Source organism: Xiphophorus couchianus, chromosome 14 (genome assembly GCF_001444195.1).
Source record: "Xiphophorus couchianus chromosome 14, X_couchianus-1.0, whole genome shotgun sequence".
In the NCBI taxonomy this organism is placed as follows: domain Eukaryota; kingdom Metazoa; phylum Chordata; class Actinopteri; order Cyprinodontiformes; family Poeciliidae; genus Xiphophorus; species Xiphophorus couchianus.
In genome coordinates this window covers 14,295,760-14,323,286 of record NC_040241.1, presented here as the reverse complement: position 1 = coordinate 14,323,286, position 27,527 = coordinate 14,295,760, and the positions used below count along the sequence as shown (strand labels likewise).

General features: G+C 38.8%; 1 protein-coding gene across 1 annotated transcript; it reads left to right on the top strand.

Annotated features, from left to right (window-relative positions):
- Window positions 1-20,086: 20,086 nt before the first annotated feature.
- Window positions 20,087-26,179, top strand: LOC114157693 (5,6-dihydroxyindole-2-carboxylic acid oxidase). Its single transcript, XM_028038821.1, has 7 exons — window positions 20,087-20,662; window positions 22,117-22,439; window positions 23,731-23,935; window positions 24,043-24,210; window positions 24,294-24,473; window positions 24,554-24,700; window positions 25,431-26,179. Exons 1-7 carry the CDS (start codon window positions 20,296-20,298, stop codon window positions 25,616-25,618), a joined length of 1,578 nt encoding a protein of 525 aa, XP_027894622.1. The 5' UTR covers window positions 20,087-20,295; the 3' UTR covers window positions 25,619-26,179.
- Window positions 26,180-27,527: the final 1,348 nt, after the last annotated feature.

Here is a 27,527-nt window from a genome sequence, read left to right as displayed (position 1 = left end):
GCTACATCTTCCTGTGGAAATTATTTTTTATATGCAGTTTATGACAGAGATGCAGCTTAGATAGCATGATACAGCTGCAGTCTTGTTTTGTTCTTCGAATCTGAGTGATGTGTGTTTATCTGAGGCAGAAAGTGGTCGACTTTCTGTACAAGCTGGGCTGGCACTCAGAGCCTCTCCGTCTCTCTGAGGTTTTAAACAAGGTTTGTCCAGCCAGTTGCCAGTGTTGTGCCAAGAACTGAAGACCCAGCAGTTTAAGTTTCAGTCCGAGCACTTCTGTTTTTACAGCTTGCTCACAGGCTGGGGGTAGAACATTTCTAAATGTCTGCTTTTCTGCCATTTCTTCTACTAAGTAAAATTGAATTCAATTCAAACACATAGTACAGAAACTGGTCTGTTTATGTTATTTGAAGTAACTTGTTTCTTCAAGTAACATGTTTTACCCATGTTTTTTTTTTGTTCATAGATTGTCTTGAAAGTGCTCATTTCTTCCTTTTTTTTTTACTAAATCAAATGGCAGTCACACATCCAATTGACCTATTCCTGTTAAAAAGATGTACAGCAATGGCATAATGGTGCTCACTTCCAGATTTTAAGAGAGCTGAGGCTGCAAATGTCTATTTATAACAAAACGTGTTCTTACTGAGCAGCTATCAAAAACAAAAAAAGTCCAATTATGATTTATTTTCTAAAGTTTAGAAATTGGATAGCTCTAAAATATGACTATCCGTTTAAGGTTCAGTTCAGCTAGCAGCAAGTTCTGAAGCTTGTCTACATTTAAGAATTAAAGGGGCACTGACTGCGGATGATATACACAATGATAATGAAAAATGTATTTAGGCCCTCTTTGTGCAAATGCTGATTAAAATTTCATAATCCCTGTGGGGGAGCCAGGGATGTCATAGCACTCACTGTGTAAGTGGATTTTATTATCAGCAGCCCTAACGGAGCCAAGGGGATGTTTCTGAAAGACCCCTCTTTTGTTCGCCAGTTTTTGAATGTCTGAAAAACAAATGCCACAGAGGTCTGACAGAGAGTTCACGTGTATACTCATAAATCTTGGCTCTAAATGTCATGCATTATATTGAAGATCTTTTGTTCCTTAGTTCTTTTTGTGGAGTTTTTATCTATGAGGTGAGACAATGGCAGAAAAAGTAAATATTCATTTTTGTTTTCTTAAGATCCTCTTGCTTTCAGTTAAAAAAAAAAAAAATCCCACTGTAAAATGAGGAATTAGCCAAAGAATAACAAATGATGTGCTATGGAGTAGGATTTTTTTTTACTTAACAATTTAATAAAAATGAATTAAATTGAATAAAACCAATTTTGACCAAAGCATTGTCTTCATCAGAAGCATTCAAAAAGTAATATATTCACTGAATATAGAGGTTTATTTATTAATGTCTGTCAAATCAGAAATTTACATATATATTTCCTCCATTTTTGGTAGCAATGCCTTGAACTTTCAAAATTCAAAATTTTCAAAAGTTCAAAATTTTTTTCATCATAAAAACACAAAAGTACAAAGTTCTAGAAAACAATAGTTGAGAAAACCAGTACCAAACATTACATTTTGATGAGTGCCATCACCAAAATCATTGATGCACATCAATAAGTTGGTCAGTGTTTCATTTTCATGGTTCTAAAGCAACTCTAAACTGGTGGGGTTTTAGCCTTGATTTAAAGGAAATCAGTGTTTCAGTTGTTTTGCAGTTTTCTGGAAGTTTGTTCCAGATTTGTGGTGCATAGAAGCTGAATGCTGCTACTCCATGTTTGGTCAGGGATGCAGAGCAGACCAGAACTTGAGTAGTCTGAATTGCTGATACAACAAAGCAAATCTTGATACTTCCACCTCTGTGGTTTTCAGGTGTTTTGAATTCTTTTTCTGCGAATGCCGTATTTATTTTATGCCAAACATGTCCTCCATTCCACATGAACAACTTTTCTTATACAGCAAAATTGACAATTTCAGATCCTTTTGAGACCTCTCTGGATCCCTCACCAAACTCACAAGCTTCTGCAATTTTTTTGTGAGGACCTCAGAGGGCTCTTTGTTTTCACTCTCATTTGAACACTCAGAAGGATACCAAATGCAATGTCTGGGGTACACACAGGGCAAACCTCCTTCAAAATGCTGAGTCGGGATGTTCTAATTCTAGAGACTTGATAAACCTTGTGTGTAATTTTAGCCGTTTAAAGGGGGAATAGATGTAGAGGTGTCCTAATTTATCCTTCAACAAAACGTGTTTTAAGATATTTAAAATGTATTGTCTGTGGTTTTACTTATCGTTTCTAATACTTAAATATTTCACTATTGCTATAACTGATATTAAGTAGCCATGTACATAAGTATGTTGGTGAATAAAAAAGGTTTCCATTAGGAGTGCTATTTTTTTTCATGATACATATTTCCTCCTAACTATCGCAACAGTTTTTCATTAATTCACTTCTCAATATCATAATAGCATCACTTTGCCCATGAAATCACCAAGGGATTCTACTTCAGGTCTCCCTGATAACAGTGTCATCCTTCTGGAGTTTTTTTTTTTCCTTCAAATGTTATTTTCTGAGGAATAGTTTGGAGACACATAGGCACATCTTTGATGGCAAAAGTATAAAATCACAGCAGGTAGCATCAGAAGGGATTGACTAGCTCAACCACAGCGTTGTGTAAATTAGCACACCTGCTCTATGGCTCCAAAGCCTCCAACGTAGTTCCCTGAAAATACACAGGGCTTAACAACAGCTGACAAACTTTGTGACAGCTGCCACAGAGTCAACAGACTTCAGTCAGCTAGATTTTTTTTTTCTTTTACCACTGAAACTTTCTGAACACTTTAGAAGAAGCAGAAATGTGTAATTTTTTTTAATTCCTTGTGACAGGGGATGGATGTCCTCTCCTCCCATTTAAGGATCTAGCTTGCACCTTTGAGCTCCATCGCACAGAAGCAAGCCAGTACACTGTACTTTGGAAACTTTTCCTCCTATGTAACCCAACTCACATTGACTCCACAGAAAACCAGAACATGCAAACCCTGAATGAAAGTTGCTTCAACGTGACGTGCGTTTTAAATTAAATACGGTCGCCGTTGCATAATTGATAATAGCTCTATGTAAGTGGCCCAAATGGGATAAAAAGACATGACTGTCTCTTTTAGAAATGGCAGAGGCTGTGCCTTTCTTGATTTGTGTTATGGTGTCCACTTCCATTATTTCACCATGTTTCCCTGCCCCTGAGTGTGTGGCCTTACATATGTGTGTTTTTTGTGAGATCGTGTCAGCTGAAAGGAACATGGAGACTGGGGACACTGTTGGCGGCAGCAAACAGACACTTCTTAGATATTCTAAGGTTTCCGTCATGGTACATTCACTCTGGCCCTCCCATAAGATGTTGACTTGCTCTGCTCTTTGTGCTTGTTGAATTAATTCAGTGTCTTTGCTCCTCTGTCTGATGTCTGTGTGGATTAGGAAGGGTGTTGTATGTCTCCTGCACTTTTTCAAAATTGAATTTTGTTCTGCTGCAGTTTATGCAGTCCAAAAACAGTGTTATGCTATATTGAATGAATACAGGTCAAGGACTAGAACCAAGCAGAAAGCAGCTGCTCAAACTGAAGCCTGTTTCCCTTTAGGCCACTGACAAGCTCATCAATTGGCTCTGCCATTTCTTGCTAACGTGTGATTGGCCATCCCCATGGTCACTCTATATTCTTTGGTGTTTTGGTAGGTGGCCAGGAATCCTTGTTCATCTGCCTGTAAATTGTTAACATGTTGGACATTTGTTCTGTCTGGTGATGTGTTTTTGGTAATTAGGCACAGCCAGGTGGCAGGATGTCTAAACAAAAGAAAAGTAGACATAAGAATATAAGAGACTGCTTCAGAGGTCAAAGTGCAGGTTAGCCAAAGGCCCTTTTGTGCTTCTTTCCCTCATCCAGCAAAGTATTTTGACAGATGGCATAAACAAATTGACCAGGTGAAGATGCTGGTAGAGAGGCAGGACACACATTGCTAAAGCATTGGCTTGTAAAATTTTGATAATAAATCTAGCTAATTATTTAGCACAGTTTGATATTAAGGCTGGTGTACCAAAGGTTATGTTCATGTGTCGATGTATTACAATTGTGGCCAAATGCATACCATTTTGTGACCATAATATGCAAAAGGAATAAGAAATTAAACTAGAAGAACAACTGGAAAACTAAAAGAGTTTGAGTTTTATTAAAAAGATCATTTTGGCAAACTTATATGTGAAATTTCTGTCTATGACAACTTTGTATTTAAAAGCCTACAGTCTGTATTTCAATACATATTTTGAACTTGATATTGTTTTTAGATGTACACATACCTATAGGCAAATGTATTGTCTGTGGTTTTACTTATTGTTTCTAATACTTAAATATTTAAGTATTAGGTTTGTGACTTTTATTCAAACCCAAAAGTCACAAACCCATAAAGACTATAAATCATTACGTCAATATGGCACTGAGAAACAGCTATGATGTAGTTCTATGATAGTGAAGACATCAGCAGAAGCAGTAGGAGTCTGTTGTGGACTAAATGTACGATCTTCTGGAGTCTGTCTGACCTGAGAAATACCTTGCTCATCAGAATCTGATGGAAATAAGAGCATGCTGAGGATGATGAAAAAAAAATGCATATTGCGTGTATTTAGAAAATAAAGGATTTGAAAAGCATGCATGAGCATGTGACATAAAGTTCAGTTTACCAAAAAAAAAAAAACATTCCATATTAATGTGTAGAAATAATTTGAACATGGTTGATGAGGTTTTACCATAAACAACCATAACTGCAGCTGAGAGAGATTGTGTTGTGAGGAGAGGTATACCTGTGAGTGTTTTTGGAAAGAGAACTGCAGGACCCCCTGCTGTTGAATGAGCAATGCTTTAACATGAACGCCATAAAAAGCAACTAGGTTTGTCAATAGTTGCATTTCTAAAAACAATAAGCTGATGGAGGGGTCTGAATACCTGCTAAATATTGCTTATATATATATAAGTTATTAAGGTGGCAATGCTGGTTTGAATTTTAAGTATGTTTTATTGCATCGACTTTTCCGTTGTTATTTTAATCTTCCAACTAAATATGACATCAGAACCAAAATGTCTGGATCGATCCTTAGAGCAAAAGCATCAGCCTAATATCTGATCTGAGAACAGTATCAGTTAGTACTCTGTCCAATACAGATACTGGATCTGTTTGGCACCAGTTCCAAAAAGAATGATTGAAAAAAAAAAAAAACCTGAATGTAGAGGGGTGATGAAATGAGTTGGTTAATTGCTCCTTGTTATGTTTCAACAATTTACTGTCTCCAGACAATTTGGTTTCAACAAAAAACATCCAAAGCCTAGCAGAATTTGAAATAATTTTGCACTGTATTAGCTGCATTGGAAACAGTGAAATGATCTAAAAACATATGGTTCCCTTCACTTGCAAAAACTCCTTTTCTGTAATTAAGTTTATGTCTGCATCAGAAGTCGTCAGTTCTCCAAGAGCAGCTCCAGAATGGAAATAAAGACAGATGGATGTGCTACGTAGGCCCTTAATTAGCACTCTATTTGAAGGGTACTTCCATTCACTGTCTTTATGTCAGACTATAGAAGTTATGCATTTTATTTTAGATCAATCCAACTTCTTAAAATTATTGCTTTCATACATCTTTTCAACGGTATATTTTACTTAATTTCTGTTCCCATTTTGTAATTTCATAACATCTTGTAATTTCAGAAGAGTTGTGCAGCGTGTGCTCATCTGTGTGCACCTGCTTTGACAAGAACATGCATTTCTAAGGAGTTGTGATCTGACCAAGTAATTCAAAAGAAACTTCAGACAGCTTGCATATGGTCCAAATCCATCCAGTGGCAGTGCTTAAGCTCCTGTCAGCCTGAAAAGGTAAGACAGCAGCTTGATCTTTTGACTGAGGATTACAAAATGGATGGAAGAGAAAAATAAAATCCAATAAATCTTGCTTTACTTGTTGGGGAATTTTCACCATAAAATGATTTTCTTTGGCAGTACAGATAAAAATAAATAAATGCAGAGCTATACAACTATAGGCCAGTTGAAATATAGCAAAATTATGTTTTAGGAGAGATGAAAGAAGTCCTGCCTCATTTTACAGTGATATATTTTAAGCAAATGCTTTTAAGAATCTAAGAAGATAAAAATCACACTCTTTGGTGTAATGTAGACTAAACCACCGCTTTTGTGATGAAAGGGCGTTGTTCTACGACATAAGCCTCAGTTGTGTGTGAACTGTATCTAAAATGTAAGATGAAAGTAGAACCTGAAGCTGAGAAATGAAGCAACACCAAAGTGCCTCAAGGTGAATGCCATGTTTTTTGTGTTCACATCAATGGCTCGGGTCAGCTCAGTTCTTTTCATGATTTAGGATAAAGTTGAGTACTGTAACAGAACCATCTCAACCTAAAACATGGAAATTTGCAGGGAGCACAGTTCAACCGTGAGTGAAACCTCATCACAAGCGATGATGCATATACCAAATGTAGGTGAATATTCCAGCGCTGAGTTTTATGGGTCCAAATGCTGTCTTCAAAGAAAGGAACATTCAAATCACTGGATTGGGCTAACGTAAAAACATTTACTGATATGAACAGGCCTGGAGTCAAATAAGAATGATCAATCTTATGTCAAACATCATCTTAAACCTTTGAAGATGTTCTTTAAGTAAAATGTATGCAAATGTACTCAATAAATATTTATTTATTGAATAATCAAGTTTTTAATAGCAGTACATTTTGAGCTGAGTAAGCTAGTAACGCATTGTGTCCTAGTCCCTCTAAATATGTAGTTATTCATGATACACCATTGGATTGGATAAAGTATACTTTTGGATATGTTTGGTCTGTAAAAGTTGATGAGTCCACAATTTTACGGTTGGTTGCAACTTCTGGATTGCGGTAAAAGAAAAAAATAAAATAAAATTTGCACCAGACACCTTATATTGGTTGATGAATACCTGTTTCCCAGAATGTGTGAACCTAACGGGAGAACAAAAGGTGGAAAACGAAGGCCCCTGTGGTGAAACATCTTTTTGTTTTGTAGAGCTGCTGTTTGAAATGATTCACTGCTGTGGTTCCAGAAGAGTACCCAGAGGAGCGAAGGAAGCACACCTGTCCTGAATCACTGAGTGTCACAGCTTGTTTTGGGTTTGTTATTTCAAGCTACAGCACCATATTAAATAATGTAGGTTTTAGTCGTGTTATAGTCTCTTAGTTATGCATGAGTCACCACAAAACTTGAAGAGTGTGCCGTATTGACTTGGATCTCTTGCAGTTTGGCTCTGTCTTGATGCTCTTTGTTTTTTGTTTGTTTTGTTTTTTTATCTCAGTGCTGGAAAGAAAGTGAGCTTGTCTTTCATTGTCCTTCCATCTGCCACTACTGTAAATTATCAAGCCACATACAGAAATAACATACCCTACCCAAGCCTTTAAGTCAGTAACTTAAAGGCTTCAGTTATCAACTGAAGCCTTTAAGGCCATCCATCCATCCATTTTCTTCAGCTTTATCTGGGGTTGGGTCGCAGGGGTAGCAGTTTCAGAAGGGAAGCCCAGACTTCCCTCTCCCCAGCCACTTGTTCCAGATCCTCTGGGGGAATCCCAAGGCATTCCCAGGCCAGCCGAGAGACATAGTCCCTCCAGCGTGTCCTGGGTCTTCCCCGTTTGTTCACCGGGCCTCCTCCCGGGCCTCCTCCCGGTGGGACGTGCCACCTCACCAGGGAGGTCCAGGAAGCATGCTGATCAGATGCCCAAGCCACCTCAACTGGCTGCTCTCGACATGAACGAACAGCAGCTCTACTCTGAGTCCCTCCCGGATGACTGAGCTTTTCACCCTATCTCTAAGGGAGAGCCCAGACACCCTACAGAGGAAACCCGTTTCAGTCGCTTGTATCCGCGATCTTGTTCTTTCGGTCATGACCCAAAGCTCATGACCTTGGATGAGGGTGGGAAACCTCATCTATAAATCGAGAGCTTTGCTTTTTGGCTCAGCTCTCTCTTCACCACGACAGACAGGTACAGCGCCCGCTTCACAGCAGACTCTGCGCCAATCCGCCTGTCGATCTCCCGCTCCCTTCTTCCCTCATTTGTGAACAAGATCCCGAGATACTTGAACTCCTCAACTTGGGGCAGGACACCCCCCTGACCCGGAGAAGGCACTCTACCCTTTTCCGGCTCAAGACCATGACCTCGGATTTATAGGCACTGATCCTCATCCCGGCTGCGAACCGCTCCAGCGAGAGCTGCAGATCACGGCCTGATGAAGCCAATAGGGCAACATGATCAGCAAAAAGCAGAGATGCGATCCTAAGGCCACCAGAACGGATCACCTCAATACCTTGGCTGCGCCTAGAAATTCTTTCCATGAAAGTAATGAACAGAATCAGTGACAAAGGGCAGCCCTGGCAGAGTCCAACTCTCACCGGAAACGAGAACATAGAAAATAATCCATATTTTCACTTTTTAAATTGGATAATTAAAATAAATTAATTTTTTCATAATATTCTAATTTATTAAGATGTGCCTGTGTGTTTGCTATCCAGACACAAATACAACTAAGCTAATCTCTCAAAGTTCCAATAGGGAAGCAACCACAAAACTCCCCTCTTCTCCAGAGACTGATGAAGATTCCAATTATGAAGAAATATGTGCAGAAGATAGTGCAACTGTCGTGGGTCCCATGGAAATTTCATTTTAATTAATAATCCTGGGCAGAAATTGGCAGCTCCGGCATCCCGGCGTTCATCGCGGCTCCCCCGAAGTAGATCCAATTTTCTGTCTCAATAGGCATTAAATTAGCAGGAACATTTCAACCTTTGTCACCCCTGCTTGCATAACAAATGAAATACACTGGGCTATGTGACATAATGGAGTGCTGAAAAATAACTCGCCACCTGAGTCAGGTTCAGAGACCGTAGCAGGACACTGAGTGTGAAAAGAGGGAGGAAGCCAGGATGTGAAATTTGCCCGATTATGATTTCCTGGAAATTTTTAAGGAGAAGGCAGAGCATCGGGGTTCAAAGGAGATAATAATAAACTAGCATGACTCATCCCACATTTCAGGTTATGTCTCACTCCGGCAAAGCCGTACAGGGTGAGGTTTAATTTTGCTTCGTCTCATTAAAACATCTTGACTCATCGCCATCACCTCTGCGCCTCTGCTCCAAAACTTAACTGGAGCTGCTCTCATAATAAATAGCCCACAACACTGCTACATCCTCAATGCAGAGGAGCCATGCTTCGTTTTGTCTTTGTAGTTTGGATTGTTATGGGAGTTTTTCCGTCAAACCAGCGAGAGATGCGCTGCAGAACCAGATCAATGGGCGTCTATATTGAGAGGTTCTGCTGAATTAATTTCCTTTAGGGAAAGTTGCACCTACTGATGAGAGGAAGTTTATTCACTGAGTTCAGACTAACATGTTGTCGGTTCACATTGAGCGAGTTTGAAGAAAGTTGGTGTCAGTCATAAAACTTTCAGAACCCCACGTGTGACATGGTACAAAGGGAATGTGACTTTTTTTTTACTGAGATGCACAGACCTCAGACTGTAATGAAAAGAAAGTGACTCAGGGAAATCATTTTATATTTATTACATTGTTCGCGCATGTCTCATGCTGACAAGTAATATGCCACATCAATGCCTAATTCTCATCTGCCTGCAGATAGGGTTGAATCACTCTATGCTCAGAAATGCAACACCTGCCATACATTACAACATAATGCATGTCTCACTTTTACCAAAGTCTGAAGAGCACTTTCAAAGAGCATTTTCCAAACTATGTGCACAAAGTCACTGACATTGATCTGTCCCTGGGACTTTTCAGATCCTTGTCCAAAGCCTAGATTTTCCACATTCTTCCAGTGTTTTTTTTTTTTTTTTGGTAATGGTAATGTAGGGTTTAGCCAGCTGCCTTGGGGAAGCATCAAGGTAAGAGCTACAGCCTTACAGAGGCTCCAACAAAACCATGTTTTCAAAGAAAATGGGACGGTGTAGTCATGGTCTTTCCAAGTTCTACACAAAAGTGCAGAAAAATGTGTTGCTAAAGAAAGTTTCTTCCCTGCAGGATGTTGCAGAGTAAGAAAATTACGTAACGACCAATCTATATATACCATATGATAAATGTATACAGTGTCAAATGGAAAATGAAAATGAGCCCTAATGTTGACTTTATGAAGTCAACATTAGGAACATTATGAAGGACTAAGTAGTGAAAATCTCACTTTTTGCATTCCAGGTTTTACTTGAGTAATATTTAATTTCTATGGGCCAAGTAATCTTAGCTTTGGTCTGACATCACATTGTTTTTAATCTGCTATTGTAACACTATTGTGTGCCACACAGTTTCCTATATTGCCACAAATAAAACACTTTATAATGACCAACCATTAAGCCCAAGGGCATCTGGGCTTAATCCCTCAGTGGAGCTGATTTTATTTTATTTTTTAGTAATAATTTCTGTCATTATAATATCAAAACCCACAATTTCACCATGAAATGATTTGTTTTTACAATAATATATATTGGATAATATATGTAAAAATCATTATTTTATGGATAAAAAGAAAAACTAATTGCTATTGGGGCCCCCTGGTGGTCGCGGTAGGTACCGCACGCTTCGTCGGTAACATGAGCTGCCGTGCAACGTGCAGTACCCATCCAGACGTTTGAAGCTCTGGTCAGAAGTTAAGTAAGCAAAAATAATGTCTCAAAAAGGACTTATCCTTCAAGGAGGGAGAAAAGAAAGAGGAAGAATAGAAAAAAGCCAAGATAAAGGTTTGTTTTAATATGTCTTCGTAATGTAATGTAAAAGATTTGTAAAGCTGCTACAAATCCTGGAACGGTTCAGTTGAACAGCCAAACATTTATGCTAGGGTCTTTGTGTTTGTGTGAAACTAAGTTTAAACTTTCAATGAGTTGATTCTCATGATTGGCTCTGTATATTTCTGAGGTATTTTTGGCTTCGAAATGCCGTGTTTGATAACGTTTGATAAGAAGAATTAAAACTTCTCAATGTTTGACATTGTCTAGCAAAATGTTTTTACGTCAGGCAATATGGCTGCTACATGGATGAGCTGCTCCATGCTGTAGTGGGGGATTTGTTGTTTGCTGCTGAGCATAAACATTTTGTGGCTAAAACAAACATTATTTTTACATCAACCTCTAAGTTATGTGAAACTTCTGTTAAAATCATTTGAAGGCACAGAATCAGCCCAGTACTGGTCCACATTCTCAGGGGAGAAAGACTCACTTGGTATAAATTAAAGTTTTAGCTATTGGAGTAACGCTTAAGAGAAATTAATTTAATCAAAGAATGTCATGAGTATGTGTGTATGTATTCCATCTTAAACACCGATTGCAGTTTGCTGGCCAATCCCTGGTAGCCGATTTTTAAAAAGCCTGATCTGCCCATTTTGATTTTAGTTGATATGAATTTATTTTGTCTGAAATGTCACTAAATATAGCAAGAAAGTCGCTGAGTTTGCAACAGTGGGGTGAATGTTGTTAACTGTAAACGTGCAGACTTGACCTGGTGGGCCGGTCTGTCAGTCAAACCTCTCACTGCAGAGCAGATGAGGACAGAAACTGATTTTTAAACCTTTGCTGACAAAGATCAGATCAGGGGATAAGATGGACTTCACATGTAAGTATCGACCGATCACGATTCCCCAAAATTAAGGAAATCGGCGCCCAGAAATCAACTGTTCGATAAATCAGTTGGCCAATAAATGTGTCCTATATTATACATATATATAATGTAAACAGCACTGCCAGAGATGCTTATGGATGATGTTTATAGCAGGTGTGTAAATGATCAAATGATTAGACTGCTGATTGCAGCCAGTCCACATTGTTAGCAGAACTAGAGGGCCCCAAAACCAAATTTCGCATAGGGCCCCATGGAGGCTTGGGCCGGCCCTGAATCCAAATGAATGGGAGAAAGCCTAGACAGAGCACAGGAAGGCAATGGCCAGGCTAGGTTGCTGGTAATGTAACGGTTTAGGGGGTTATTTGCAGTTAAGTTATAATAAACCAAAATCTGTGAGGAATGATTTTTTCACTTTGTTTAGCCTAACAAAACAATACACTTTTAAAGTGTCCCTATGATGGACAGACAGCCTGACCAGTGTGTACTGTATCGCTTTGCTAACCAGTGGAGATTTTTAACCAACCCCTGGGACTCTACATAGATAATCTACTATAGACAATGTGATCCAACATGCTAGTAGGAAGGTGAACATAAAGTGGCCAGTGAAGACCTCTAGAATTTGATGAAAATCTCAATAGCATTTTTTAAACGTGCCAGATGGTATTTATTTTATTAGACAGTTGAAAAACATTCTTTTTAAAAAGCTGTTTTTCGTCCTAAATGGATGAACTCTTAGCCTCTATCCTTGTCATTATCTACACCTATCTGCTAATTTAATTGGCTGAGGTTTGCTTAGCTCTCCAAATCCAGCTCTTTCCCTGTCACATCCCAGAGCAAGACTACAGTTTTCTTCACTAATTACTACTGCTGACTCCCCTGATCTGTGACACAGCCAGGCCCCGAATGAATTACCCTTACTACTCCTACTTACAGCGCATGTCAATATCCTTCCTCATTTTCATACCTCAGTAAGAAACTTGTGACGTGGAGCAAAGGTTTGACCCCCACCCCCCCAAAAAAAAGCTATGTGCTTTCAAGAGGCTTCAGCAAGACTAATGACTGTTAAAAAGCAATCAAGTCGTAACAGCAGTCTGGGCAGTAGATCTCTGTGTTTTATTGCTGGAGGCCCAGTCGCGGCACCTCAGCTGTTTAAATTATTGGTATGTAAATCACCTGAAGTGCTTCGGTGTTGGAGGGGAGGAAGCAGATTTAAGATGCTGGTGCGTGTGCTAAGTAGACAGCATCCCGATATTTGTGTAGGTCTCCATTTGAGAGACCAACTCCTGCCGTTTGTCAGCTCGTCGGTCCACCTTGAGCTGGCACCGTATTCTGAAAAGTTCTCTTCTAGAACAAATGAAGTTCAACTTGTGACTCCCAATTGAAATACCTCTGCGGGGTGCCATGGTGTTGCAATGATAATGCAGTTGGTATCTGCACGATAACCTGCTTTGGGGCTTAGCTGGAGAATTTTATGTGACACGCATGACTGGTCTGATACGTATTTGTCAATTTCTTTTACATTCTCTGTCAACCAGCTTATGGAGTAGAGATTTTTCCCAAATGTCAATCTTCTTTGACTGTGTGTAAAATAATACTGGTGTGCAGCTGATGGATGTAGTTCACCTCCAGCAAACTTGTAGTGGAAGCATTTTATCAGCAGAACAATTCTCAATTTCCCAATAAAAAAGATTATGCGTCGCCAGTGTAAACTTAAAGTTCTGGGGGGTTTCTGGGGGGGGGGGGGGGGGGGGGGGTTAACAATGATGAGTTATTGGTCTCTTGGAGTTTCAATAATGTGTTGAATGCCTTTAAAACTAAATAAATGCCACAATATAGACACCTCAATCTGTCTGAACTGTTCATCATAATTGCAGAAGATAAAAGCCCCACCCAGGTCAGCTAACGACTTGGCTCGTCTGGAAATCTTTCAGTGAAACGTGACTGCCCTCTACTGGTTACTGAGTGTATTGCGTCTACAGTGTGTAGATTGCTTTTGGACAAACTTTGATTTGTAGGGGGTTTTTTTCTTCTTTGTTTTATGTTGCATTTCAACAAATCACACACCGCATTTCAATTCACAAGCGAAACTTGAATTTGATGCAGACTTATATAGGATTCTGGATTTTTTGTTCTGTCTTTTGTTTTATAAATATTACTGGCCATGAAACACACACACACAAAAGATGTGGTTACTCACAAATGTAAAATATTACAGTCTAATATGAAGATATATATATAAAATATGTTGTGGCCATTTTGGGGCCTACACACTCAGGAGAAAGACTGGAGAAATGATAACCCTCAAAATTGCTACTGAAAGTAATGATGAAAGTTTATCCAACAATATAAATGGAAAGGTTGGTGAAAGGAAAAAATGTGATAGAAAAGGGTGCCCAAGCCACTTACCTGAACGCCATACAGAATCAATGGATTGTTGTAAAAAATAAGTACTTTGTGAACAGCCATGACCTTTTGTGACTTCCATTGTTACGAAGGATGTTGAAGTTTTACCAATAATATAAAATTTCTGTATTAGAAATCCATATTTTATTTGTTTTTTTAACAGAATTTTTGAGAAACTTTACTTTAATTTCTTCTAAGCCATCATTTTCAAAATTGGAAATAAATTTTTCGATCACTCTGTGTGTGACAAATCATTAACATAAGATTCACTTTTGACATTAGTAATTAGTGCAGGACTCTGCCTTGTTAATTTGCTTACTTCTGAGTTATTTATGTAATTGCTTAAAACGTCTTTGTGTTTCCCAGCACATAAGCATTTTCCAATAGAGATGTAGCCTCTTATTATCCTACTTATTAGTATTCCAGGAGCAGATGGTGCTAAGCAAATTTTTTTCCCTTCTATTCATAGAGACAAATTAATTTCTCCTCAGCACAACCACCTCGGTCATAACCACAAATGGAAAGAACATAGGAACAATCACCAATTTGAGTAAGAGATTGTAGTACTCTAATTCTGCAAAAAATGTCGAGGATTTTTTTTTTTATTACTTCTGGTTTTTAATCTAAGATTGCGCTCTGGAAAAATATAGATTTCCATTGATCATGGCCCACAGGGTTCTTGTCTGGTTACAGCTGTTGGCATAAACAATGAATATCTTTCATGCAGTGTAAGGAATAAAATATGTTGTCCTGGGAGCAAGTTTGCATGAACAGAGATAAGAGCCCTCCACATTCTCAGACGCACTCCTTCAACCTCGGCCTCTGGGGTTTTGGTCACGAGGTTTATTCAGTCTTTGCCACAGTGCAGGCTTCTGTTTGCTCCCTGCTCTCTTCAGTAGTGAACTGCATATCCAGTCCAAAACCTTTTTACAATTAGTTCTCATTCATTTATAAAGCATGATTACCTTTAGATGGTTTGGAAAAAGGTATTTTAATACGATGCCAATGTTTGTTAACTATTATTATTCCTCTGCACATTATGGTCACTTTAACTTAAATAAGGAAGTAATTTTCTTAATATATTGAATGAATGATTACTTCCTTTCAATGTGGTTGATGGAGCCCTAAATAAACTGTTTGGTTTTTTTTTAAATCAAACTGGCTGGTCTTACTTTCACTTGTGTTATTCAAACTGCCTTGCAAAAGTCTTCTGACATTCTTCAATTGTGTCATGTTACAAACACAGACATTTATTAGGATTTCATGTAATAGACCGAAAAAAAAAACTAGCAGGTGATTTTTTAAATTAATTTATTTTATTTTTATTACTGTAATTTGTATTGATTAAAATCCTAAACATGTGGTGTGCCTTTCTTTTCAGCACTCTGTATGCTAATACCTTTTGGTAAAATCCAGTCCAACCAAATGCCTTCAGAAATCCACCCAACTGATAGATTAGAGTCCATTCATGTGTATATCATTCTCAATATAAACCCAGCTGTTTTGTAAAGGTCTCAGAGGTTTGCTAGAGAACATTAGCAAACAAACATCGAGTGTTAGAGTTCAGATGTGAGATCAAATGCCTAGGTACTCAGAACTCTGACTGAGCCTTTCTATACAAAAAATAAATAAAAATATGAACAAAAACCTGGTGGAGACATACCCCCAAAGACTTGCATATGTAAATATTAAAAAGTGGGTCTAAAAAGTACCACAACTAAAAAAGGACTACAGCTAAAATTTTCAAATGCTTGAGACCCCCTGTAAAAATGTTTTAACCACCAAATATACCTAAATATACATTAATATGCAGAGTGAAAACCTTGTGACTCCAGCAGAAAGCAACATCTAGAGTCCTCCTTACTTCTGCACTTGGGGGTGACTGTATATGACATGACAGATTACTTCTTTAATTGTAAATACAGAAAATGGGCCTTGTAAGTAGCCGTAAATAGCAGAATAGTACACTACACATAGTGGAAAATACCTTATAAGATGTGAGAGAAAGGCATGTTAGTAGTAAAATAAATAGCAGTAGCAACATGAGCAGCTAGTTCTACCTAACACACAAGCGTGTGTGTTAGGTAGTGTCTCATTAAATTACATTAATTTGCGCATTGAACAAATCTTGCAGAGGTTACTTTCAGGTTCCCTTATACTCCAGATGAGAAGAAATCTAGGAATAGAGACTGCTATAAAACAAGCATCCTGAAGAAGCCTTTCATGAGGAAGTGAATGACAACCCCGTTGTACGAGGGAAGAGGAGAGGGAAGAAGCAAGGTAGTCATATGAACAGCTCATACATAGCTCCCTGCTAATGATTCCCACTGTGCCGTTTTTACTAAAGGCAAGGATTACCATTAAGCCCGAGTCACATCTTCTCACATGATCCCGTTCACTGCCCAAGGTTTGAGCTGCGAGTGCACACAGAATGGTTAGCTGGGAGAGAGAATGGGGACGAAACAGGCAGTCGGCTGAGGTGCAGTCATGGGACAACCAGAAGATAAACTTAAACGTATAACAGAATCAATGCAGCCTCTTTCTACACCCTGCAGGTCAAGACAAGTTGCCTTTTTTTTTAAAAAAGAATAAAAAACGTGGAAGTCTATAATTTTTATTTATTATTCATTCAATGTATTTTGTTTTGAAGGTTCAAAACTAATATATTGCATACAGGAAACTGAAAAGAGAGACGGGTGTGTGAAAACCATTATACATAGTAAATCAAAGAGAATCAGCAGCCAGTTTGCTCTTCCGGTCCTGACATGCGACCTTAAAACAGCAATCTCTTTCAATTTATTAAAACGTTGACCTATTAAGTGCATCCATGTTTCTTATTAAGAATAATCTTCAACAATCTATTTAACCCTCCTATTGTGTTCGTTTCTAGGGTACAGCAATAATGTTCGTGGGTCAATTTGATCCGGAGAGTGTTTAATCATGCAATAGTGTCAGAAGCTAAAAAATTCCTCCAAAACATTTTCGTATTTGATTATTAAGTCCAATACTAACATTTCAATCAATATTTGTGCAATGATGTTTTTCTATTTCTCACAAATAAAGGACCAATGACGACAACTTACTCGTTTACTCATTGAAAAAAACCTAGACACAGAAAAACAATAATTTCCTTGAAATTGATCTTTTGTAAAAAAAAAAAAATTATGACATTTTGATTTTTTTTTTTCAATGGGTGATCTTTATAATTGAACTTGAGACACACATACTGTTCAGGGTCAAATTGACCCGCTGATTAAAATCAAGATAAATCAGTCATGCAGAGTATTTATGCTTTCCCCCACTTCTGCTGAGTGTCCGCTCAGAGTGGGTGGAGTTTGTCCACGGGAACAGAAACGATTCCTGTCAAAAGTTGTTTGAACACCTGCTTTCTCGCAGTTTCCTAGTGAAGTAAAAAGAATAATGAGAAAGTGGGCTTGTGGGGGTGCACGTGTGCATGTATGCGTGTGGTGTGTTGTGGATGTGGTGAAATATGGTTCATAGCTGCAAGGAAACATAAAATTTGACATTTTTTTATCTTGTTTTGCACTTCATCTTGACTGCCGGGTCAAATGGACCCAAACAGTATCTATGTAAAAAGTAGACGCAGGGGTTGGTGCAAATGTGTAAAATGAATAAATGTTCAACTTATATGTAGAGTGCACCTATTAAGACAAAGAGAAAAAGTTTCATGCAAAAAAATACTTCCAATTATTTAAAAAAAAATTTAAACTTTAAAACAGGTCAATTTGACCCGCAACATAACAGGAGGCTTAAGCCTCAACTCAAAGATCAAAATAATTTATAAATATGCTCTCACGGTGCCCCTCCTGATGTTTAAACATGCAGTAGATGGAGACGTAAGAACATAAAGTTAAAATGCTCCTGACAGCCATGCCCAGAAGGCCTCCTACCATTTTTCAAATGCAACAGGGCTCATGCATAAGGAATGTGGTGGCATTTTTCTAATACATGAGAATGAGCTTAGCTGCCAGCTTTGTGTAATCCCGCCCGTCACGCCCTGATTATAAAACGATGCTACCCGACTGTAGTTTTGGTCGGCAACGTGAAGCACATGTGACCGGATTAAGGAACCATTTCACACTGGAGAAATCTTCCCCGTTCTTTTAGAAAGATGCTTCATTGTTTCAGGAGCCTCCAGATAACATTTAAATGATTTACTGCTTTGTGTGTGTGTGTGCGTCGGGGTGTTTTTTGCAACAAAATAAAAGGTGACAACTTTGTCCCGCAGAACCGTACAAATAACTTTTAAAACAAACCTGTGAATATTAGATTCTGAAGCAAAATCCTCCATAAAAAGGTGACATTCTTGTATTTTTGTGAAAACACTGTATAGTATCAATGAAAAATATTCTTGCAACATACAGTATGTGCTTTATTTGACTTTTAATTGCAGGATATTTTCATCAGCGATGATAAGGATGGGCTTTAACTGTTAACAGTTAACAGTGGTGGATTGCTACTACAATTTCGTTGTACAAAAGAAACAAATCACAAGCATAGCCTGGCACACTAATCTGAATCATAAACTGGCAGCTTTGGGTGGATTTTCTGAGGCATGAATTAAATTTGTTAAAATAATGGGAGCTGGATGTCATGAACCAACATTACCCACAGCTCAGTACACACAACAAAAGTCATCATCATCTTGGACTAGGAAATACTCAGTCTCTAAAGCCGCACTCTCGTCACCGTCTTTCCTCTTCAGCCAGTGATGTTGAAGGTATTTTTTAATTCACTTTTCATATGCTTTAATACAAATGTATTTAACCACGCGGATGTTTTAATTATTCACCATGTGTCACTGGAAAAGTTTCCCAGCATGCCCTTTTTCGCTAACAAGCCCATCGCTGTAGAGTTGTGCGTACTCCAGTCATCAAGCGTTTCCAGAGTCAACTCATTGTGGATTCGACTCAGCTCTTCCATGCAAAAAGGGTCAAAGTCACAGGATGTTATTGTGCAAAAGTACACAAGATCACCTGTTTATTTTGACATTAAAACCCCATAATTGACAGAAAGGGGACGGGGGAGCTTTCTATATTTTTTTTTATCACTGCTTCAAAAATGTGCATACAAACAATTGTGAAAACAAAATTGACTAGATTTTGTTTTGGTGGTTCGTTTGCAATAATAACACTGTGTTGAAGATCACGCTTCAACCCAGCGTAAAGGATAGTGTAGACGTTTACTGTTTCCGTGGCACTGGGAACAGTCGAAATGGTATATTTTAAACCAAATCTTTTTTTTATTATAACATAACAGGGATATTTTTAGCTGAACCTAAAAAACTTATTAATCTTTACTATTTTTATTTTTTAAAATACATGCCACACTTCTTTTATTTAATTTTTTTAAACCCATACCTCATTTTCTCTAGTTTCATTACTAAACTGTGTTTTGTTTTGGTCTACCACACAGAAACACACAAACACCAGTTTGGGTCTAAGATTATAAGCACTTAAAGAATAAAAAGAGTTTTGTATTAGGAGATTTTTTTTTTCTTTGTGAATGCCATTTGTGCTCTAATATCTCACATGCTCTAATGGGGAGGGGAAACAAAAAGAGGGGCTTTAGTGAGAGGTCAAGTGATCTCAAATATGACTTCTTTTTTTGTAAACACAAAGTTTTAAGATATTTTAGAGTTGCATTCTTGCATTTCTCATTAAATAAACGTATTTACTGTCGTATAAGTTCGTTTCATTTTAATTTTACTTTGTAAATATTTTCATCCGTGGCAGAGTTATAGCAGGTCAGGTATGCAGAAAGTAAAAACCTTTTCTCATTCACGCTGGTATTTCTTTTTGATTCTTTTCAGAAGCTGCTTTCACCCAATGACTTTTAGAAGAACAATACTCTGCATGACCGGATCACACTACCTTCCCTTTCCTCCCGTAGGAAATGTGATGTTATGCGAGGGAATCACGCGGGAGTCAGAAAATCCTGGTAGTCATGCGCTAATCTGGTATTTAAGGTCAACGCTCCAGTGTTTTGGGGGGAAAGACAAGAAAGAGGCCTGCATGGGCGAGCGAAGACGGGCAATTTTTTTTTAACATTCATATTGGCTGAAGCTCAGGTGTGCTGAAGTAATGAACTTTTATTTTTTGAGTAAAAAGTTAGGATTGTAATTTTCAGGTGTAAAAAGGGTCACAAACTGAGTTAAATCCAGAAGCACCCGTGCGTAAAAATCTGGTGACATCATGTTTTGGAGAATGTGGTCGTACTGTGTTTCTATGCTGGTGTGCGCGGTGGTGGTGAGCGCCCAGTTCCCCAGAGAGTGCACAACACCGGAGGGGCTCAGGAGCGGACAGTGTTGCCCGGCGCCCGCCGGATTCCCCGGGGACCCCTGCGGTTCTAGCGCGGGGCGCGGACAGTGCGTGTCCATCTCGACCGACGCGCGGCCGCACGGGCCGCAGTATCCCCACGACGGTCGGGACGACCGGGAACGGTGGCCGGTCCGATTTTTCAACCGCACCTGCCAATGCACCGGGAACTTCAGCGGGTACAACTGCGGTCGCTGCAGACACGGATGGACCGGAGCCAACTGTGATCAAAGGATTTCCGTCGGTGAGTTTCAATTAAAACAATATAATTTCTCTCTATTTTATTATTAAGTATTTAATCATTTTAGATCAAATTAAACAACATGAAAGGATTCGAGGCCCAAAAGTGCTACAATTGAGTAAATGGATCAAAGCATGATAAATATAGCACTACTATCAGACTCATAAAAGTGGTATTTTCAAGGAAATGAATAAAATAAACGAGTTATCTACAATTGTCTAAATGTTTCAGTGATTTATAAAAACATTTGCACGTGTAAATCACGCATTAAATGCAGCTCTTGCATGAATTTTATCCAGGTTGAGCCCCCTCCATCTGTGCAGCTGCAACCATACACAAACCCATGCGCCTCTAGTGTGAAGACAGTTGATGTTTTTATGCCCAAAACATCAAGAAAAAGTGACTTTTTTGCTTTTACCACATCCGTTTAAAACAAAAACAATGTGTTTGACTGATGTTGGGTCTTATTTTCACCACTGAAATAAAGATTTCAGAAATGGAAAAACTGTATTTTATAGAAATTGTAATAACTATAAAATAGTCAATTTTAAGTTGAATAAAACTACATACTGATGGTTTTGTACTTCTTTTGATAAGGTAGCCCTAATGTCTAAAAAACATCAATATTTTTTTCTTATGTGCTTGTTTACAAATAGATTAAAGGTTTCATCCTTATACTACCTAGAATAGCTCAGGTTGGGTTTGCTCAGTCTAATTATTTAGGGTTTTGAACTATGATTAAATTTTATCCAAATTCCTTTTTAAAAAGTGCAATAGCCCTTTAGTTTAGCACTTAATGTGAAAATACACTCAGGCATCAACTTCAGCATCATTTTCATACTCTGGCTACACTGTTAACCCAGGGGAGTCCACTATCCATTGACTAGACATGCAACTAAGGAATGTCAAACAAACAAACAGTTTGTGCACACAAATGGTTATGCCATGGGCACCAAAAACCACCACTCCATGCAGTTATATTAGTATTTATTTGAATATTTCATAGACATGTGAATTTATTTGTCTTACTCCCCTTCAAAGTTTGTCAGCAGCTGATATACCTAAAATGACTGTTTTGCTGTTAAATTGTGGACATTCTGTGCTGAAGCTGACAAGTAGTTTCAACTTATCACATGTACTGTTGCCTGTTTTCATAAATATTGTGGTCAGCTGTCAATTGCGTTTTCATCTCCCCACAATAATGAGAATGAGCATGCAGACTGGAACCAGTTTGAAAGACAGTTTAGACCACCTTTATTTGACTCTAATATGTGTATAAAATAACAATAACCACAAAAATTTGTTAAATAAAAGAGAGATTCCTGCTTTACATAATGGATGCATTGTGTTTGAGCAGACAGTATATTAGTTTCACAACTAACTTATTAACATGATGGAGTCTCTTTACAAAATGGCATCAACTCGCAACTAAAAACGATCTTTTTATTTCCCTACAGTGAGGAGAAACGTGATGCAGCTCAGCTCTGAAGAGAAGCGCGCCTTTGTGAACGCACTGAACCAGGCCAAGCGCACAGTGCACCCTGACCTGGTGATCGCAACGCGCCACTACTCGGACATCTTCGGCCCTGGCGAGAACGACACGCAGTTTGAAGACGTCACAGTGTACAACTACTTTGTTTGGTCTCATTACTACTCTGTCAGCAAGACGTTCCTGGGCGCTGGGCAGGCCAGCTTTGGCGGGGTGGACTTCTCTCACGAAGGCCCCGGGTTCCTCACCTGGCACAGGTTCCATTTGCTGCAGCTTGAGCGAGACATGCAGGTGAGGTGAAATTAATAAACCATATTAAATGATTATGCTCATACACTACTTTGCTTTCTTCCTCTGCTTGTTTATTTTTACTGAATGTATCTTCAGTCCTCTGTAGTTACCAGAAAACCCTAATTGACTTTCCAATGTCACGCCTTAATAAACAAGCAGCGTGCAAAATGCTACTATAAACAATCTTTGGTTTGGTTCCACTGAATTTACACTCTATCTTTTTCCCTGAAACGATAAAATCTTGAGTGAGAAGGGTTTTCTTTTTTTGAAAATACAGTACCAGACATTTTTAATAATCCCTTTCACAAGCGGGTTACAGCTGAGAGTGGAAAATGGGGCTTGGCATGTGGAGCTGAAACCTTGGCAGAGTACTGGACTCCTACAGAGAAACTCCATCCTTATATCCTGTGCAGGTTTGCTGCTTGAGCTCTTTAATTAGGGGCTTTTGTTCAAACCTGGCAAAACAGAGTTAGAGAAAAATCTAATTTGGGAAACACTGAAGCTTTCTATCCTACAAAAACACGAGAAAAACAAAAACCTACATTTGAACCATGGGGATGATTCTTATCTGTTTTAAGGAAAAATATGCTCTCTTTGATGTGCGTCAAGGTGGTTGTGTGCATATAAAAGATGAAATCAGGTCTACTTCAAGTATTATTTTTCCTTTTGAATCAGTAAAATCCTCATGGCACCACATTTCTGTTTTCCTAGGTATCAAGAGACGGGGTAGAGTACCTTAAAATCAGAATGTCGATGGCCTATTTCTAGTTTAATTAAAGCTGCAGTAGGTCACTTTCATAAAAATATGTTTTTTTTTTTTACATATTTGATAAAACTGTGTTAACGGTAGAATGAGGCAGATAATCTGTGAAAAAAAGAGCTCCTCTGCCTCCTGTCAGTGGTCCTACAGATATCTGCAGAACTACACCTCTTCTAGTCAGATACAACGAATTAGAACCAGGGGGAGAGTCTTATCACTGTCAATCATGCTTGTGTAGGCTCCTGCTGCTCTATAGGTCCTCCGCCTTAGCAGAGCCTCTGGTGAATGCACAGGCTAGTAAGCAAGACCACCGATCAGTCATTTCTGACTCTCTGTTTTTTAAGGCATCTCAATCTAAAAATGCTTTTCCAGATACTGTAAATTGCAAATTTAGAATGTAATAATCATCACCTTCATATGAAGTTACTGCCAGGTAAATGTTTTGTTTTGTCTTTTTCCTCCTAATCTGCCGGTTTGAGCATAATACAACAAAACCTATTGCAACTTTGGACTCTTGTTTCTGTCATGCAGGACATGCTGCAGGATCCCTCCTTCGCCCTGCCCTACTGGAACTTTGCCATCGGCGGGAACACATGCGACATCTGCACAGACGACCTGATGGGAGCCAGGAGCAGCTTTGACATAAATTCGCTAAGCCCCAACTCCATCTTCTCGGAGTGGAGGGTCGTTTGCGAGAGTGTTGAGGACTATGACACGCTGGGAACCATCTGTAACAGTAAGACAAGTGTTCATGACCACGCTAAATTCCCTTTATTCTTTCAGAAGAGAACAACAAGTGTGCGAATGACGACACCAGTGGTTAGTTTTTCTGTTCTCTGTCAGGCACAGAGACCTCTCCCATCAGGAGAAACCCAGCAGGAAACGTCAACAGGCCCATGGTCCAGCGTCTCCCAGAGCCCCAGGACGTGGCCGACTGCCTACAAGTTAGCACCTTCGACACACCACCTTTCTACTCCACCTCCTCTGAGAGCTTCAGGAACACAGTCGAAGGTGAATTAGAGCTCAGTGATGTCTTAGTCTTTACTACATGAACATAATATGTCACTAGAAGGCCTCCCATGTTGTTTTGTTAGGCTACAGCGCCCCCAAGGGGAACTACGACCCCATAGTGAGGAGCCTCCACAACCTGGCTCACTTGTTCCTGAATGGAACAGGAGGACAGACACACCTGTCACCCAATGACCCCATCTTCGTCTTGCTACACACCTTTACAGACGCTATATTCGATGAATGGCTCAGGAGACACGGTCCAGGTGCCATAGCAACTAATTCTGATATGCAGTCTATGCATGTTTAGTATTTTTTTTCTCTTACTTGAGTAATTTCCCAACAGATTTAGCTGTGTATCCTGAAGAAAACGCCCCTATTGGTCATAACAGGGGTTACAACATGGTACCCTTCTGGCCTCCCGTGACAAACGCAGAGATGTTTGTGACTGCCCCCGAAAATCTGGGTTACTCTTATGAAGCTGAATGGCCAGGTATGCCAAATTCTTTTTAATTTACTCTTGTAGTTCCTTGTAAAAGCAAGTCTACTTCTTAAACGTTTTCAGAATTTGCCGCTTTGCAACCACAAAATGTGTAATTTATTGGGATTTGTGTTAAATTAACAAAGTCAGATGGCATTTTGGTATACAAAAAACACTGTCTAATACAGAAAACAAAAGTTAAAGATTGATGGAATTTATTAACTCTGGAAGAAAACTTGTAAGAGCCTGCAAAGTATTTAAGATTGCTGTATTGGTTCACCTTCCAAGACTGTAACCCCCAAACATATGGGATTGTTCAGATCAAAGCATCTGGTAGATTGATCCAGGACATAAATCCAATTAAGAATCAGTAGCAAGACTTAAAAAAGTACTTCTATAGATGCTCTCCATCTAATTTTATTTAATTTAAGCTATTCCACAAAAGTGAATGAGCAAAAATGTTAGCCTCAAGATGTGCAAAGTTGGTGGGGACATAAGTATCAACTGGCAAATGGGAGTACTTGATTATATTAAATAGTATTAGAGTAAAGGGAGTTGAATACAAATGCAGATTTTTATTTGCCAAGAAGAAAATCCCAAAACATAGGTTATGTGTTCTTCTCTTTCCCTTCTGTTACACAATATCAAAATAAAAAAACATTGAAGTTTGTGGTTATAATATAAAGATTTTGGCTATGTTAAGCACATTGAAAGTAATAATCATCTGCTTTTGTTCCTCTAGGCACACCTTTCTCCCTGACTGAAATAATAACCATAGCCATAGTTGCCGCCCTCGTGTTGGTGGCACTCATCTTCGCAGCAACCACGTGTGCTGTGCGTGCCCGATCTCACAAGATGGAGGGCCACCAGCCTCTGCTCGGGGATCAGTACCAGCGCTACGACGACGACAAAGGCCAATCTGTAGTCTGAGATCACAGCCCCAACACGTGTCTTTTCTCCTGTTTTTTCCAACAACAAAGCAATGTTGTTCAGTTCTCCATAGAAAAAGGAAATCTTGCAGTGGGTATGCCCAACCCCCTAAAAAGTTAAAATTCCTAACTCTTTGTACTTATGTTGTTTTGCATTGTGCAATCACAGCAATTTTTACTGTGCATTGAAAAAACTGTTTTTTTTAATGAAAAACCAGTAAAATTCATACAAGATCATCCCCTGTCAAATAATGAGGTAAAGAATATTAAAGTAATTTACTTTCCAACCTATTACATGGTGTACAATGTAATTGTAATATACACTCAAAGGTTTGTCATAAACACAGCTTTTAACAATCTCTGCCAGTGATAAACTAGCATGTCCAAGTTAAGGGTGCAGAAATGCCCACAAGAGGGTGCTGTTGTTCCATTTCTAAGAATCTTGCTTGCGCAGAATTTACAAAAAGAGTTGCACGTTGTTTTTTACACCTTATTTAGCCAACTAATGTATTAAAGTTGCTAATAAAAAACAAGAGGTAATTAAAAGTAAATTAAGTCAAAAGTTTAATGTCTGTTCTTTTTTTTAACTTAAGAATGTTTTGACTTTCATCATTGATGATTCTGCTTTTGACTCTCACAAGCAGATTCAAAATGAGTTGTTTTTAAAAATCTGTTGAATGAGCCTTTTCACTTTTGATAAATCTATGCTTAGTGGTTTTCTAATATGCTTCTTATCTAATGTGGTCTAAATACAGAATGAAAAGAAAAGCAGAAATTATATTTTCATAAATTTTATTCTTGGTCATCTTTCATCAATATAGAATACTTCATTTCAGGTTTTACTTGTCAAGCAACTGCTGTTTTAAAGCAGGGCCCCTTGTAAGTTGGTCTGAATACCAAAAATCCTCATTAATAACACCCCATTTTGCATCTTATATCAGCACAATGCAGGTTTCAAAACCCCAGCTCTGTTTTAAAGAATATATTGTTTTACACACTTTATTAGTCCAGCAGATCCTGTATTTATCTTACTCCGTAGACTTCTACTTCTGTAGAGAAGTTAGCCTTCTGTTCTGAATTGTATTGCCTTTGACTGGTGTAAATTTAGACAATGCCACAGTGTGTCGCTGTTGGCTTTAACTAAAAAAAAAAAATAAAAAATAGTGAGGTAAGTCTTCATCATTTCCCATTTGAAAAAACAATAATGTGGGAGAGAGCTGAATACAACTTCCGAAGAGCCTACATCTGTGCCGTCAACATTTATCTCCAGAAGATTTTGAGTCATTTGTACAAGCAAAACTGATGAAGGCCCTAACACAGGGGTCTCAAACTCCAGTCCTCGAGGGCCGCTGTCCTACAGTTCTTAAATGTGCCACAGGTACAAAACACTGGAATGAAATGGTTTAATTACCTCCTCCTGGTGTAGATCAGTTCTCCAGAGCCTTGCTAACGACCTAATTATTCTTTTCAGGTGTGGTGCAGCAGAGGCACATCTAAAAGTTGCAGGACTGCGGAGTTTGAGACCCCTGCTAACAGGTGGTCGTTAGCCTCACAAGCTAAAACCAAGTACCATGCCAACTGTCTTCATCCACGAAGAACCTAAACCCCACTGCCAGCTAGTGAGCGAAAGCCAGGAAACGCTGGAAGCTCTTTTCAATGATAACGGAGCCAGTGCTTCGTGATGGTACACAATGTGAAACCAGGGCCCCAACACCTGACCGAAGATCAGACCCTAAACAGCTGTTACCTCATCGGACACAAAGCTACTTACATACCGGATCATACAGTCCGACCAGAGCTACGTGTCAGTCATCGTTTCATTTATGAAGCTAAAGGTGACAACAGCAGCACAAACACCAGCTTCACCCGTCAACTCTTTCCTCTTGGTCCTCCTCAACTTCATCACCTCT